Source organism: Coloeus monedula (assembly GCF_965178545.1).
Source record: "Coloeus monedula genome assembly, chromosome: 20".
In the NCBI taxonomy this organism is placed as follows: Eukaryota; Metazoa; Chordata; class Aves; order Passeriformes; family Corvidae; genus Coloeus; species Coloeus monedula.
In genome coordinates, this window is record NC_138800.1 from 7,849,372 (window position 1) to 7,865,974 (window position 16,603).

Below are 16,603 nucleotides of genomic sequence, written 5' to 3' on the forward strand. Positions count from 1 at the left end.
TATGCAGGTGCTGCTAATATATATAGATTAGAAAGAAATTTTTTTCTTGTATACAATTCTTTTTAGCTATCAATCTTATCTTTAGGCTGTGGCTATTAGTAGGTGCTTTTTTCACTAATCAAAATAATTGTAACAAAATATCATTATTGATTTTACAGTTACTGGGTTCATAAAAGTTCTGACATTTAACAATATATCAAAAGTGAATTGAAGATTTTAAGATTCACAATTTTGAGACACAAAAGAAACTGGGAGGTAGACAGATGTTTTGAGGATAAACTGATTTTTTTTTGTCTAAGGCATTATGCCATTATATGTTTAGAGCAGTGTAAAGGCTGCTGATTAATCCTATTTCAATTCCAGAGTGTTCACTGCTCGTGCTTACGGAAGACTTTCAATGCACTTTTGGTCTTTGTCAATCTGACCCCTTCTCTTCCCCATCTCCTTTCCTCTCTTTAGCAATACAGCCAACTGGAAGTGCTATAATAATTTCTGCCCATTACTGTAGACAGGAGTGTTCTGTTCTTAAACAGTAATAAAATACTATAAAATAGTAGGTATTGGAGTTGGAGATATGTGCTCTTTTGGTGCATATTTTGCAAAGAATGGTAAAAAGACAGACAACATGACCCCAACAATTGCCAGCATGTACCCCCATCCGATCTGGCAGTCTCCTGCATAGTAGATGTCTGAGTTCTCACAGAATCTCTTCACAGTAGCAGAGTTGAAACCAAAAGGGTAAACCAAAAGCCCAGAAGCCATTATGAACACTAGAGAGGAGAAAAAAAATCACACCAGTTATTACCAAACATTAATTCCTTTGAGAAAAAAAAAAATCCTTATTTTAGAAAGGCAAATATAAATATTATATTAAAATCAATGGAAAAAGTCATAGCTTATAAAATCCCCTTGTGATTGGCCAGTTATCTTCCTTTTCATAATTACCTCTTATGGACAGCAGTGGTGTGACAAGGCAGCAAGTTGGGATTTTTTTCATGAGAACTCTTGCCATTAAATAACTTCAGAAACGCTGTAATCCAAATTATGTAGCCATGTAAAATGTAAGGTGATTCAGATACAATGGAATCCAGAGGAGAAGAATTCCTAAGTTGGCAGATTCCAAACCAGCTTCGCTTTCTTCTCAACAGCATTTTTGTGCTTGAGACAAACAATTACTTTGCTCTGCCAAATAGAAACTTTCAATGAAAGAGTTCAAATGTAATTTTTCAGATTCTGCTGATGAGGTTCTGATAATGTGAGACTCATTAGTACTGACTCAAATTGTTTAAAACATCCTGCATTTGACCCATTGATGAAAAACACCATTTATCTTCTTTTTATTTATTTTGTGTCTCTTGACATTGGAAAGCCAGGCTTGCCTTCTGCAATTACCCTGCATTATCCATTGGCTTTTAATAGAACTTCACAGATTTTAATCTTTAAGGAATTCACATCATATTCAAATATCAACTTATGCAGGTAATTGAATCAACAGCAGAACCACTTTTCCAACTTTTTAAATAAGACTGCCCAAGGTACAAGTCATGAGTACAACAAAGATGCACTAAAATTCTCCAGGAACAACTCTTGGAGCCTGACTCTGCCCACCTTGGAAGTGAAGAGGGGCTGAGCCAGGCTAGTGTGAGGGGTTACACCACCTTTTGTTTGAGAGAGCACTGAAAAAAACATGTTCTCTTTTCTATCCTGTCTGCTAATCAATTATCACTGCATTTAAAATCTCTGCTCTATTTTAAAAGGCTTTATTTTACATAATAAAAAGACACCATGGAGCAGTCTCTTTTCCTCTCTTCCCATTTTTCCAGGACAGTGTTTTGTTCAAATTCAGGGTAGTGATTCAAGAAGCAATCAGAATTAACAGTTATGTTTGAGCTGATAGATAATTCATAACCAGCAAACATCTAATGAAACATTAGGATTATAAAACAAACACTACGTGCTATTCTCTGTGTTTGTAATTGCCTTTCAGGTAGGGCATATGCATATTACTCCAATTATAATATTGGAGAGGCTTAATCTTAAAAGTATCCACTAAAAAAAAAAATCACTCATTAATCTTTTTTAATTAAAAAACACTTTAATAAGCTTGAGGGCTAGATGAAGTCAAAAAGTTTAACACACAGCCTGCTAAGTCCCTGAATAATTTGAATTAAACCTTTCCTTCTAGTCCAAATGGAACCTCTGAGTTAATCCCTTGTAGAAAACAAAAAGATGAAGAAAATGGAAATGAAAAGGAGAGGAAGTAGAGCAGCAGCAAACTTGCCAGTCTGTTTCCCTCTGGGTATCTCATGTACGGGTACAAAGAGAAGCTGCCTGCCAAGAAGTGGAACTCTCTGAGAGCCAAGTGTTTCACCTGCTCCAACAGCCACCCTCTTTCCTGTAAACCTCAGCAATAATTTTGCAGTGGTTGCTGTGGCCTTCCCCTCTTTCCAGGCACAAGGTGGGTGATGCTGTAGGAGCCAGCCAAGGGATAGGTCCTTTCCAGCACAAGCAGCATCCTGAGCCAAGCTCACAATTCCTGATCCTCAGGGAGCTGCACCTGCTGGGGGTGCCCAGGGCAGGGGGAGCTCACAGATCTGAGATTTCAGCAGCCGTGTTTCTGCATTTAGGACTGAACAGTAACCAGCCAGACGTGCTGAAGCTGAATACAAAGAAGTAAGTTGTATTATGCAGAGCTCCCTAACTGCACACACGATACCACTAGAAACAATATAAAATGAAAATACAGTAAAAATGAAGTTAAACTAGACAAGGACAAGGGGTAATGGTTTTAAATTAAAACAGGGTAGATTCAGAGTAAATAGAAGGAAGAAATCTTTCATGATGAGTGTGGTAAAATACCAGCATATGTTGCCCAGAGAGGTGGTGGATGCCCCATCCCTGGGAGGATCCAAGGTCAGGTCGGACAGGGCTCTGAGCAATCTTATCTGGTTGAAGACATCCCTGCTCTCTCGCTTTACAGGTCTCTTCCAACCCAAACTATTCCATGTTTCTGTCATCTTGTTCGGTAAAGGTCACTGAGCTTTCCCAAAAGATGAGAAAGAGCTGAGGGCCAGCACAGCCCGAGAGCCACGTGACACTCTTGCGCACCCAGGAAAATTCCCAGAGCACCTCCTCTGGTGGCAGAAACACAGGAAACAACTCAAAAAACGAGAGACTTTTCCTACTGCTCTTGTAAACAGCAGTGAGAGTGTAAAACCACAAACTAAACCCTGTTAAACCATGGACCTGTGCAGTTGTAGGTTCACTCCGACACAGCTGGGAGATGGAACAAGGGGCTGCCCAAGAGCCTGTGGTGCACAGGGGGTGCTCAGCACAACCCCGCTGCGACCCAGACTGCTCCACTGCACCAGGAATCTTGAAATAGCCCCGGGGTGCAAAACCTTCTGTGAAACGTTGGGAAAGTGAGCCACTTTTACAAGAAACAGCCACTGCTCTAAGCAAGAAGCAGGTCTAAAATTGAAATTTCAGTTTGTTCATCTTTTCAAAAATAGCATCTCATTCGGTGAAAAAAAAATGCAGAATTGGAAACAATCCTATCAGTTATAAAATCCTTTCCTAACTGTTACATTTCACTGTTTTTCTGACACTGTCTCAACCCCTTGCTCTGCTTCACATATCTGTTCATTATATGTTTTCATTTTGGTTGGGTTACACAGAATTGTTTTGAAGGCTGTGTTTTACAGTGTTTTGATTACCACTTGGTGCTGATGTTGCATGGTGGGATTTAATGGAAGCAGCTTTATTTTTTTCCAAGGGTAGAAATAATCTGTCACAGCTGAATGTATGTGTTCACATATCAAACGGGCTAAAAAGTTACCCATGGTTTCATATCCTCAGGCATGTCATAGAATGACCTCATTATTCTCATTTAGGTGCCCTCTTTCTTACAAAGGCTCCAAATATTGAATAGCCCCGTTATTATCTGCAGAAGCCAAGCTTTCAGGCATGGTGCTAATGACTGCTTAATGGTGCTGTCTGTCAGCAGCACAGCGAGCTGGGACAGCGCACAAAGAAACAGTGGGGCTCCATTTAGGCTCCTCGTGTAACACTTACGCCTCTGCACGGCTTTCCAACAACAAACATCACTTTAAAAGGTGTCACAATACAGCAGAGAGTGCATCTCACCGTTCTGTGTGGTGTAATCCTGCTGTCACACAAGGTGATAAGGCCAGACAACGTATTTGGGTCTGTTCTGCAGCATAAAGCCTCTGGAGAGGACTTGCTGGTAAAATGCATAGTTGAGTTCTTTTTTAGCATGGCTTGATCATTTGATTAATCTCCCACCAGCTATTAGGTCTGGTTAAAAAGCGTTTGTTTTGTTTTGTTTATTATGTGCCACACAGGTGTTTGTTATTTCTGGGTCCTCCCCACCTGAGTCCTCTGCAGCAACTCACAGCCAGTGCTGATGGCAGCTCAGAGACAAGGCCAAGAGTTGTTGGTTCAACAGTAAGTGATATTTCATTTCTGCTTTCTAATCCTAAACAGTTACAGCTCCACCCTCATCCTCTCTGCTTCCCTGGTGTTCTACAGCCAGATGGTAAATGGCAGTTTCTCCTCTGAATGGTTTGCTAGCCAAGGCCTGGCTTTATTTTTAAAAAGTAGGTTTTTGAATTGGTTGGTTTCTAAATAACATAACTTTAATAGGAATAAGGTATTATTTGAAAGGAGGACACTTATTTTTGTAGGAAAAAATTGTAAATTGTTGGCATAAATACTGAATCAATGACACTTCCAGTTGGGGAAAATAGCATTTTCTGCTATGTTAAAATTAATAATATATAACTCTTTGTCATTGCAATGGTTTATTCATTTCATTAAGCTCCTGTACAACTGTTCAATTATTTAAATCTATCACACCATTTTCAAGTTGATTTTAAACCAAAGCAAAGCAATGCAGTTCTCTGGAATGTGTGCAGAGGGCACCAATGTACAACACTGTTAGATACCATGACAAAAAAAGGCTATTTCCATTCCACTTCTTTTGGCAAGACTAATGGAGTTTCCAACATCTGAAACACAATAATTGAATCGTTTTCTGTATTGTGAACCAGGAATGTTTAAACTGGGCTAAGCTTATGTTTATCCTTCCATATTAACATTGGAATGGATGGAAATCCAAAGGCGGCTCATAAACAGAGAGAACAAAAAAATGCTATTTTATTTTATGGTGTTTGTTAATATGTTTAGGTGATGTGTAGTAGTGAATTATGCTGTGTGCATGAATTCCCTTTCTGAAATTACCTGCTGTAAGAAGATTAGTTTGTCTTAGAAATTTAATTTGCTTACTTTAGGAGTGTATTATATTCCTGATACTTGTGACAATGACGGATTAATTGCAAGCTTGTGGGACGAATCAGACAATCATTGGAATTACGGCTGATTCATAGGCAAGCAAGGGTATTATTCCAACCTTATTACAGATTATCACAGTCTTATGTCTACTTGGAAGATTTTTATTGACAGAGCTTAATCTACCAAAGCAATTTTCACTCATCTCATCAAGAAGTTTCCTCTTACATGTAATCCATTACCTCCCTTATTAAACCTGGCAGTTCCTCATATGCACAATCAGTTGACTTGGAATAATACATTTCCTCTCAGGTTCATACATTTTATTAACCTAATAATTTTATTAGCTCCTCTCCAGCTTTTCTTTATGTTTATGTGATTTTACTTACATCATTTTAAATGAGAAAGCAGGTGCTGATCCAAAGCCATAGACAGCTCAACACCAAGCCAGAAATACAGGTAACAGGGAAAACCTAGCAGCCAGTAACACAGCCATCAGACATCTTTCAAAAAATCCCCTCTTATGCTACTGCCCTGGCTGGCATGCACTCCATCCTTCCCAGCACTCTTCCCAAGCAAATATTTTTGTAGCATGCCTGAAGGGTTTCTACATTTGGGGTATTTTGCATAAATTCCCTTGTACAAAAAGGAGGTACCTTTATTTCTCTTCCATATCTATCTCTTGAAGACAGTGCTAAGTAAGATCCAAGGTTTTTATTAGTAATAGCTGGACATCAGTGTACAAAAAGAAACAAGATGGAATTTTGGGCTTATCTGAAAATTAGTGATTTCCTTTTGACTACTTCAGGAAAGGAGGAATTATCCAGAGTAATTTGGGGAGAGCTGAAGTATATCTAAAATCAGCAGTCATCATTTTAAATGCCTATCACACATAAGTAAAATAAACAGGGAAGTGACTGTAAAATAACCAGGAAAATGACCTCTCAAAGATAAAAGAAACCAGACAAAACCCTACTGTTGTTACAGCTGAACTTTGGAGGATGAGGCAAACAGGGACACTCTTAAATGCCACTCTGCTCTGTTGAACTCGTGGCAGGTGCATGTCAGGTACCTGGAGTTCAAACTCTTGGAAGCAGCCCTAGCAATTATTCCCTCCAAGGAAACCAAAAAGAAGAGCAGGGAGAAGGGATAATAATGCCCATATGCTTGGTATAAAGATGTAGCTGTCTTCCTTTGTAACTGAATAAAGAGCTGAAACTCCTAATAATGGCACAGCCACTTCTAACGTATCACAGTTTAGCTTCTTCTTTGTAAAGAATTATTCCACTGGCGTCATTTCAGTCAAACATGTTGTGATTTGAGGAGCTTCTATCAGTGCTGGACTGGTGCCAAAGAAGTAGATTATAGCAGTTCCTTTTCTGGCTTTTCTAAATGGTGCAACTCACAAGTTAGTGCTTAGCAGCTGTAATATAAATGTAGTTATAACGAGAGCTGTGTAGCTTGTCAAACCCCTTTGTAGCTAACAAAGGGAATGGATTCGTTTGTTCAATGTCTCCAAACTCTGTGTTTAAAGAAATGCTGAGTTTGTGACTCCAGCTCACAAGCTAAGGAACTGCATCAGATATAGTAGGTTGTATTTTTATGTATGTACATATATGCAAAATTATGGGGAAATATGTGTGTATCAAAAGCTGGGCAATGTTTTCCATTTCAGTTTATTTGGATTTAGCTGAGGTAGAGTAGGAACTCGTTATTTTAAATAAAGCCAGCACTGAAATAGGGGTGTCTGTGCACCTTTTTCAAGCAAATCTTTTTAGTGCCACTGAAATACCCCTCTCAGGTTCTGTTGGCACAACTCCTTCCCTCAGGCCCTCATTCTACAAATAGCCTCTTTCAGAAATGTCGAACAATTGTAGGAATAGCTGAATCTATCTCAGTTACTAACTGAAGGGAGTAGAATCTGACTATCCAGACTTTGGAAAAGAAATTCTCTGAAGCCATCACAGAGGTAATTGGGCTTGGTAATTACTGCATTAGCTGCAAGTTTATTAAGGGCCACAAAAGGAAATGCCATCCTGGTGACCTTTGAGGCTGCATTTCACAGCATGTTTTCTGCATGAGAACAAATGATGAAACTTGACTATTTCTGCCAAGTGAGTGGTAGCTATGGTGAAGATTTATAGCTGTAATCTGGTAATCTATGGGCCTAATCATACCGTTATAGAGTTGCGTGTCATTTACTCAAAAAGCCCGAAATGATCTAGCACTGTGTAGACTATGGTGAAGGAGTGCATTTTATCATCTGCAAGGTTAGGAGAAATACAGCCTCTTTAGCAGACTGTAAAAGAGAGACAAGAGCTAATGTTTCTCAAAATAGCAGCATGTTACACAAAATTTTACAAGAGTCAGAGAGCTAAGAAATGGGGACTGTTAGAGGCACTCTCATTTGGAAATCATGACGCTTTTCCTCTTTTGTACTGCTTCAATAATTACATAGATTTTCTATTTTTTTTTTTTTTAATTATTTAAGTCATGCTCACTTCATCTCAGAGCAGCAAACACAGAAGCAGACTAATAATACAATATTGACATATTTAAGTGTTGGATTCTTTAGCTGAGAGCAGCATGTTCAGAATGTATCATGCCTGTAATGTGCCTGTATTCCCTTGTCTTTTTGTCACATTTTATTCAACAGTTAAGAAGTGCTAATAAAAAGTGCATATTTCAGTTGTTCTATTTTAGGTAAACATAACATGGTACACATTTTCTAAGCAATGCACATTGGTTAACTGTGCAACTCCATTTCTACAAATAGCAATAAGGGTGGCAAACGCTTTGCTTCTCTTCTTAATTAACCTAGCCTTGCCAAAACTGCTATGTTCTTCAGCACAAGCAGGGAAGGAAACTGATGACTGAAATTTTAAATTAATGCTTTTTCTGTGCTCTTTTGGCTGAGAACAAGAGCAGCTTCCACCTACCATCTGATGCATTCCCTCACAAAAGAAACAGTGTCAGCCTGGGTCCATGTGAGGAAGGAGTGAGGGAACAGACACATTTATATTGTCTTTCCTTTGGAGCCAGCTCACCTGGGAAGGGAGGATGCTGCCCAGCTTGCAGCAGGTCTTGGCTCCTGCTCTGCCTGTCAAATCCAAGTTCTTAAATAGCTATTTAGAACAGGGGCTGAGGTCCAAAAGACAGGCAGTGATGTGTAGATCACCTGAAATGTCATGATTCGACATGACACATTTGCTCCCTTCTCCTCCCCACCTGCTCTGCCCACAGGTCTGTTTTAAATCAATCTTTTCACCTCTCCCAAGACTCACAATTTAAGCAGAGCAGACACTGATGAAAACAGATTTATAATGAAGCTGGTGGCCATTAAATACCAGCCTTCCACCAGAGGTGACCTTATTGCAAAGTGTTGTAGAATGAATTTATTTTGACTTTGCCCATTCTCTACCTTGTCTCACACACTGGCAGCCGAGGCAGTGGTGGTGGGAGGTCTGAGAATAATGCCCATGTCTCACTTCATTACAGCTGCACTTCACATCCCAGCAGTCTCCAAGCCTCAGGGATATCACATTCATTACCTCTCTCAGAGACATGTATTTTACATATATGGTTGAAAGGTGATTAGAATCCCTGACACAACAGCATTTTATCTGGAATGCAACCATGAAAAATGCATGCCTAAAACAAAAAAGACATCCTACGTCTTTCTCCTAATTGATTTAAGCTACAAAGACCAGCTTCAGTTTTCCCACGGCACAGGAACTACCAGGAAGACACAAATTGCATGTTTTCAAATCTCCTCATAAAAACTGCTTGACAGGGGGTTGAAAGCAGAGTTTTCTGTTTCTCAGATGTCCTAGTCCTGTGAATGTCATCAGTCAGCAGAAGCTCACGTGCCACCACCTGATCATAAAGAACAGTTCTGTAACAACCCTCATTTCACGCTGCTGATTCCAGCCCACCATAAATCAGCCACACCACAAGTAATGTTGGAAATAATTGTCTGCTCCAGAGCTCCCCTCTCTCACAGCCCAGGTGCCACACAGCTGTAGCCATATGTAGACCCTGTCCTGCTGAAGTGGGTTATAGCAGCACCTCCAGCAGTGATGCTCCCTGAGTGCTTGGAAGCTCTCTAACACTGCACACTGGAACAGTGCAGGTGTACTCATTCAGTGGTTTTAAAAACATTATACATGGAATCAGCTCTGGCTTGAACCAGATGCTCTCTGCAGATGGAAGATGGGATGGCAACCGCTTCTTCACTGAAAGCTGCCTGGAAATGCAGCAGGTGATCCCAGGGCTGATCCTCAGGTGCATGTGGTGCCCTGATCCATCCTCTCCCACCCTCTTTCTAACTTCCACCTTTTCTTTCCCTGAGCAGGGTTTGCTGGCTGTTTGTGCAAATGCATCAGCACAGCACATCTGATATTTTGACTTCAGCCATGTTTGATCCCTGTGTTCTTTAGTCAAGTCTTACACAGCAACTTTGAGGATTGTGGCCTCTTAAAACCTGTGGTCAAAACTGTCCTGGGCTGGTTGTGCTGGTCCAGCCACCTTCAGCAGACAGATCTAACTTAACAGCAGACAGATCTAACTTGAACCCCAGGCACGTTTCACACAAGAGGTTGATTTAGTCCAAAGCTGTGGGAAGAAAGTAGTGAAACAACAACAACAAAAAAAGTTGAGTTCTGAGGCAGAGCTACCTAGGTTAGAAAAATCATGTAGAAATCCAGAGCAGTGATAGAAATGCCCCAAATTACCTGCTAAATGAAAGTGTTTTGGGATGTCTGATTCTTCTTATCAGGTTGGCCCAGCTGCACAATTTCCCATCTCCAATTATACCAAAAGGCCCACACATCCTCCTTCATTAATGAGTTTGAAGGATTTAATGAGTTACTTCATCAGGTTAATAAATCCCTTCAATAATTTTATTACACTTTGATACACTTATTCAAGAAGTGCAGCTAACAAATGAGCATCATTTATATTTCTTGACAGAATAACTTAGTTTATAAATTTGGCCCATGAAATCCAAAATCCATAAATAAACCACAGGGACAATTGAATGTCTATGTGGAGGAGGGGTTTTTTCCTATCTCTGGGTTAAGGTTGTGTTAGAAATCCTCTGTCTCTTGTGCAAGTAACTCCAGGCTAAGGAGAACTGGAGGAGGCTGGTGCCTTTTGGCAATATCCTGCTTCCCACTGAGTGCTTAGGGGGAGTCCAGCTGCTGCAGCACATGTGCCACTGGACATAACCCATATTAATTTGCTCCAGCACTCCCTCAGGTTTAAAATCCAGCTTCATAAAGGCTGTTCCATTCCTGGAGGCTAAGATCTTTAGCTGATTTTGACCAGGTGCAGTGGCACTGTCAGAAATAAACATTCTATTCTGGAAATTATTTTAAAACTGAATTGAATTGGTTGCCATGCCATTTGTTTTTCCTCTGGCATCATAGTAAATGACATCATCAACAAAATAACCTTAGGGGCAAGGGTGTTTTCAGAATCTTAACCTCTGAATGGCCAGCAGTATTACAGTTTCCTATTACCAGATTAATAATATTTATGGTAGGTAGACTGCAAGAATGGGACCATACTGTTTATTTACTTACTGTTGAAAGCCACCTCTGGCAAGAACAAATTTCCCATTAATCACTACCTTATCTCTGCAAGAAAGAGTTACTCTCAAGGACATCTGTGTTATTCCCATTGTTTTATTAGTACAAGAATAGCTCTGCTGTGGATTTTTTGACATTGAACTTTATTTATTTTCTAGATTTTCTTTTTTAAGCTGAAATGCTTAAATAAACATTGAACTTTCTTAATAAATGAGCTACTTAAGACCCCAACCATAGCAATAAAATCCCAGTACTTCCCTGAATATATTTTTATGTAAAGAAACTGCAAATCAGTATATCTTTCTTCTCTTTTTTATCTGCTGAAACTCCAGTTACGAATTTTGAGTTTTTTCTCGGATTGTAGATGACCTTGTTAACTTGTGAGAGTGCCAGAAAAGCCCTTCAGTCCAGGGGGTCAGAGAAGTGAAGCCAATTTCTAAGCTCAGGTCTTGTAATCAAAAAATTCATATTTCTCTCTCCCTTCACACAGGCTTTAGCCAGCATTTGAAACATTACCTGTGCTATTGGGCTGCAGGATGATTTGTTTTTCTAATTTTTCAAGAGCACTGCATTGTATATTTTCAACTTCAAAAAGAAATCAATGTAGGCCCAGCAGAGGACAATATCAGAAAAATTCTCTTTCATGTGAGAAAAGCATTAGTGGAAAGCCTTCCACGAGCCTTATGCAGTACCAGAATGAGGTGGTTGTGCCAGTAGAAGGGGGACCTATTAATGTTAATTTGCTCTTTAATTAGGTGTCCAGTACCACACAATGGTGAGACACTTGTGTGGGTGGGACGAGCCCCCTGATTGTCAGGTGAACACAGAGTCACTCCTGCCTCCTAAACTCAGGCACTGCTCCCACAGCAATTACTCCGGAGCCTGTCAGATGTGATTTAAGGAGTAATTTGTTTGCAGAGTGAAAGGTGTGCTTTCAAGCAGAGTAGAGGGCTCTGTCCTCTGTCCTGCCTTTGTGCTGCTGCTCAGTCCAAATCATGGGGGTGTGAGGATGCTCTGGGAGGAGTGCCAGCCCTGCAGCTGGCTTTGTGTGACTCCAGCAGCCAGCCCTGCTCAGCTGTGCCTGCCCAGCTCCTCCCCGTCCTGCTGAGAGCTGGGACCCCCCCCTTGCCATAGGCTGAGACTGCCAACCCCACACACAGTAGTGAGAAATGCCCCGGGCAGGCCATGTGACAGGGGCTTCCTTCAGCGCTGACAAAAAAACCCCCACAGCTTTCCATCTTCCTGCATTTAAATATTTGAGTTAATAACATTTATGGGGCAGCACGGGAAAATGAACTTAAATACATCATTTGTCATCTCAGGACACTGAATTACACCATTACTGAAAGAGATACAGAGAAATGTATCCAATAAACAGAGTGTAGTTTGCACAATTTGCTTTGCATTTCCCACATCCTGCAACAAGCACAGGATAGTCAGGCTCCTTAATGATCATAATATATGTACAGAAAGAGCAGTTCCCTGAGGGCTCCTGATTAATCAGGGAAATACTCATTTGTTCTGGCAGAAGTGATGTGCGTCTAGGCAGGGCAAATGATGAATCCTAAGTGCACACAGCAGCAATCAGGGGCCAAAAGTTTCCATTCATTTAACTCATTTTTCCTCTAAGAAAAAAAAAAAACCCAAATCATGTCACAGCACAGGACACAGCAGCACTTGTTGGTCCCAGTTCCATTAGGGTTTTGTCTGACAAAGGGAGAAAGAGGCCTCACATCCATTTTAGAGACTGAATGCATTGAACTCCCAAACTAAAGCATCCCTGCTGCTTGCTTAGATACCCTGTTCAGGGGAGGACACGAGGCCTCAGCTGCGGTATCTGATCACTGTGCAAGAGACTTGGGAACAAGTTAGAAGATTTAAAGGATTTTTCACCAGCTGATCTAAATCCCTGCCTGTCTTTTTACTACCCACCTATTGCAATCCTTCCTCCGCTCCATCAGAGCCATATTAATTCTGTGGTTTGGCACAGTTGTTGCCACCTAGACATTTGCAGTGTGGCATTTGAAATCTTTATTTCAGATTTTATTTTATATTCTGAGTTGGAAGTTTGCTAGTAATGAGGTGAATCCTCTGTGCCTGACACATATTTCTCTTGGTGTTCATTTTTAAATTAGCCACAGAAAGGACAAACTAAAAGCAGATGTGTCATATTTTTCTCTGTGTGCTTGGAAGCACACTCATGGAAATATCTTTGTCAGATAAATGAATTCCAGGTTACTGGGATAAACAGATGCAATAAAATACTCGTATGTAGAAGAAACCCTTAGGAAAATGTGATCCAACAACTCTTCAAGGAAATTGCCATGTAAGAGATCCAGCTTTGAGGCTTACCTCAGGCTTTTGCATAACATGATAGTTAGTACTTTAAACTGGAGAAAATGTGATGGGATCTTTTGATATTTTTCCACTTGCTTTTTCAATTTCATGAGATCAGCAGAAAGGGAAGGAACCAAAGCTGAACTAATGCTGTGCTTTTGCCTCCACCACTGCCTGAACACAGGGGATTGCTTGGTGGAGAACTGAGTATCTGTTACCCTTCTTATGGGCATCTCAAAACTGGCAGAAAATGTGGATTTTGGACTTGTTTCATCACAACATGAGAAAGAGGAAAACCAGAAATAAATGAGCAGTCTGAAATATAATCGAAAACCAGTAGTTATTTAGTTTGGCTACTGATTTATTAATGTATTATAGTTAAGCACTGAGGAATAAGCCCTCACTTTAAAATGCTCCTCAGCTCTAGGCGGGATTATTTACAGGAAATAAAAACAGTTAAAGAATTAGAATGAAATCCTGCACGTAATGAGTCGATAGAAATGTTGCCACTGACCTCATTAGGCCAGGTTTTAGCCCCAGATATCTACAAAGAACCACAGTTTTCTTGTAGTGTGACTAGCAGATTAGTATTTGACAACACCAGTTTATCTTTCCCTACAGAATCCTTAATTTTTATGCAGCCAGCCAAAAAACTTTGCTCCACAAGCCTGTGTTTCAGTGCAAACCAGACAATGTTCCATGCTCCTTTTAGGCTGTTTGCTCACTGTCACCATTCCCATTTGGCTTAAGCACTTCCTGAAATTATTATTTTGCCTCCATGTCCCTTATAAGAATATTTTTTCCTCTGAGGTATCTGCTTTCTCAGCAGCAATTTTAAGGCATTTCAGGCTAGAGAAGAAATATAAAATAAACCCCGTGCTCATATATATCATAAAGAACATGATCCTTTAACCCTGCCCTTGGAAAGCCCATAAGCATTCGCTGTACTTCAGTGATTCTCCATATGCTTTTGCAAGAAACATTTTGCACCTGCCACCACAACACAGGACAAACGGCAGCTTTGCAGGAGGAAACATTAACTAATTTACACAAAGCCTTAGGTGGTCTATTAGCCCTGCATAAAAACAGGAACGTGTAATTACTGGATCCACGGACAGAATTAAATTTGATGGACTACAAAGAACAATGAGTGAAACAATTAACAACAAAGCCCAAGTAAACTGCTCTGATGGGAAGTCGTGGCCTGGCTGAATGAGTCTGACAGCTCTGTGTTTACCTCTGCTGTCCCCAGGGACGTGTCCACCCCAAACCTTTCACTCAGTGCAGACAGGTGAGCTCTTGTCAGAGACACTGCACCTGCTGATCTACTGCAGGTCATGTAAGATGCAAGCAACAGCCATGTTACCTGCTCGATACAGGGTACCCTTCTAGCATCATTAATTTTATCACTCCATTCTTTCTCCTGTGTCTCTGGACATGGTGGTTGCTCTTCCAAGCCTGATGCCATTTTGGGAGGATGCAGCTCAGTGGAGCACCACTGCCAACAGGGCAGGGCAGCAGATGCTGTCCTGAAAGCCTGATGGAATAGCTGCTCCACAGGCTTTAGTTCATTAAGGTAATTGCAACTGGTCTGCGTCACAGCGCCCAGTTAAATTTAGGATGGCAAAATCCATCCAAAAGAAAAGCATCTCCACTCTGCAGCTCTCCAGCCACGCGGGTTAATTGTGAGTACTTTGCAGTGCCTGCAGTAAGTCAGGAACCTGGGGAGTTTCTGTCACAGCTTCCGTCCACAATTTGATTTAATGCCCTCCATGAACAATTGCATCTCAGTGCTTGTAATAAGGAAATGTCATAAAGGTACCTGCTGCCTGGTCCAACATCTTTTGGCTTTGACAGCTCAAATTTACAGCTTTAATTCAGCAGCCTGGAGGCTTGGTATTCTGTACACACTTAGTGAAGGGCTGAAGGAACAATATTTTATAAAAGTTCACCTGTGTTCAGCAACTCACGGAGGATATAACCCCTTGGACCCTGTGAAATGACTTGCAGGCAAATTCACACTCCAGATTGTCCAGTGGCAAATTACAAAGTTCTAATCAGTCCCCAGTGTGCCTGGATGTATTCACTGGAATGTTTTGCCTCTGTAGCATAGAGTCGAACTTTTCAGCAGCTTGAACAAGTGCTCAGCAGGGATCTCTCAGCCGTGAGCATCCCCAGCAGGAGGAGGAAAGGGCCCTTCAAAGCAAGTCTGATCTCCCTGGTTCTGATACCCAGGTGAGATAAATTGCCAAACTAGCACAGCTGAAACACAGAGCTAAGCGTGCCCATATGAAAGATCTTGCCACACCAACACTGCTTGGGAGACTCTGGACAAAACAGCTGTGGGATTTCCTTTAGGAAAAGTCATGCCGTGCACGTGGCTGCCATGCCCAGGACAATGTCACCCTGCTGAGCACAGTGGGGCGGCAGGAGCTGAGGAAGGGAGGAGAACCCCAGGCACTCCCGGGCTGCTCTTTGACTCTCTGCTCCTTTTGCAATCCAATTTACATCCCCCGGCTCTGTTCCTGCCGTGTTCCCAGGGGTCACGTTGGGGGCTGTCACAAACTGCAGGCACTGCAAACGTCCCCGCTCTGTGCAGGAGATGCAGCTGTTTAATGAGCCCTGCTGTCATTACAGCAAAATGACTCAAGGACTTTCTTAAAAAAGCTTCTTATTTATAGTACCATAGATTACCTTAATGTCTTTTAACTGGGAGGTGCTTTGAAATACTGCGCAAACATTACAAGATGGTCCTGAAATAATGGGAATTTAAACAGAATCTAACAAGGAAAACATAAATATTGGGTGGAAGGAGAAAGCATTTGTTGAAATGTTCAGCAAAGGCGTATTCTTAGGAAAAGTCTCCGCTTCTGAGCTGGAGTTTTAAAGCACATCTTGCACACGGGAGCCAGTGCAAGTGTGTACTCTGGCACAGCTTTTGCATTGTGCCAGTTTTTATTTTATGGCATTTAATGCTTTAATCTAGTGGAGAGATGGAAAATTTGATTTGTACCAGCCTCTCTGTGTGTCAGTGCAGGCTTTCTTGTGCCAGATAAACAGTCTAGATGAACTACTGCTACACATCCCTGTTTGAACAAGAAAAATATTTGAAGTATCTACGTGGTGAATAAAGGAGATATCTGGGGCATGCTGATTTAAACCTGGCCAGGTCCTTGTGTTCCTACGGGGGATAATTATAGGTGAAATTTTAAACGGAACTGTATTAATCAGAGTAGGCTCATCTGCCAGTGCCCTTCTCATCAAAACTCAAACAGCAGCAAGGAAATGAAGCAGTAATGACAGGGCTTCCATTTAGCCTCTAAATCTCTTTTCTTAGGTATCCATATTTTAGTGAAATTTATGTG

At 41.1% G+C, this 16,603-nt stretch overlaps 1 protein-coding gene across 1 annotated transcript in view; it reads right to left on the minus strand.

Moving 5' to 3' along the window:
- Positions 1 to 292: 292 nt before the first annotated feature.
- LHFPL7 (LHFPL tetraspan subfamily member 7) overlaps positions 293 to 16,603 on the minus strand; it is a gene marked incomplete at its 5' end in the record, with an annotated part of 56,126 nt that continues 39,815 nt past the window's right edge. Inside the window, one exon of the mRNA XM_082294805.1 lies at positions 293 to 770. Coding sequence (XP_082150931.1) covers positions 544 to 770 — 227 coding nt within the window. The 3' untranslated portion in view covers positions 293 to 543. The remainder of the gene's footprint in view (positions 771 to 16,603) is intronic.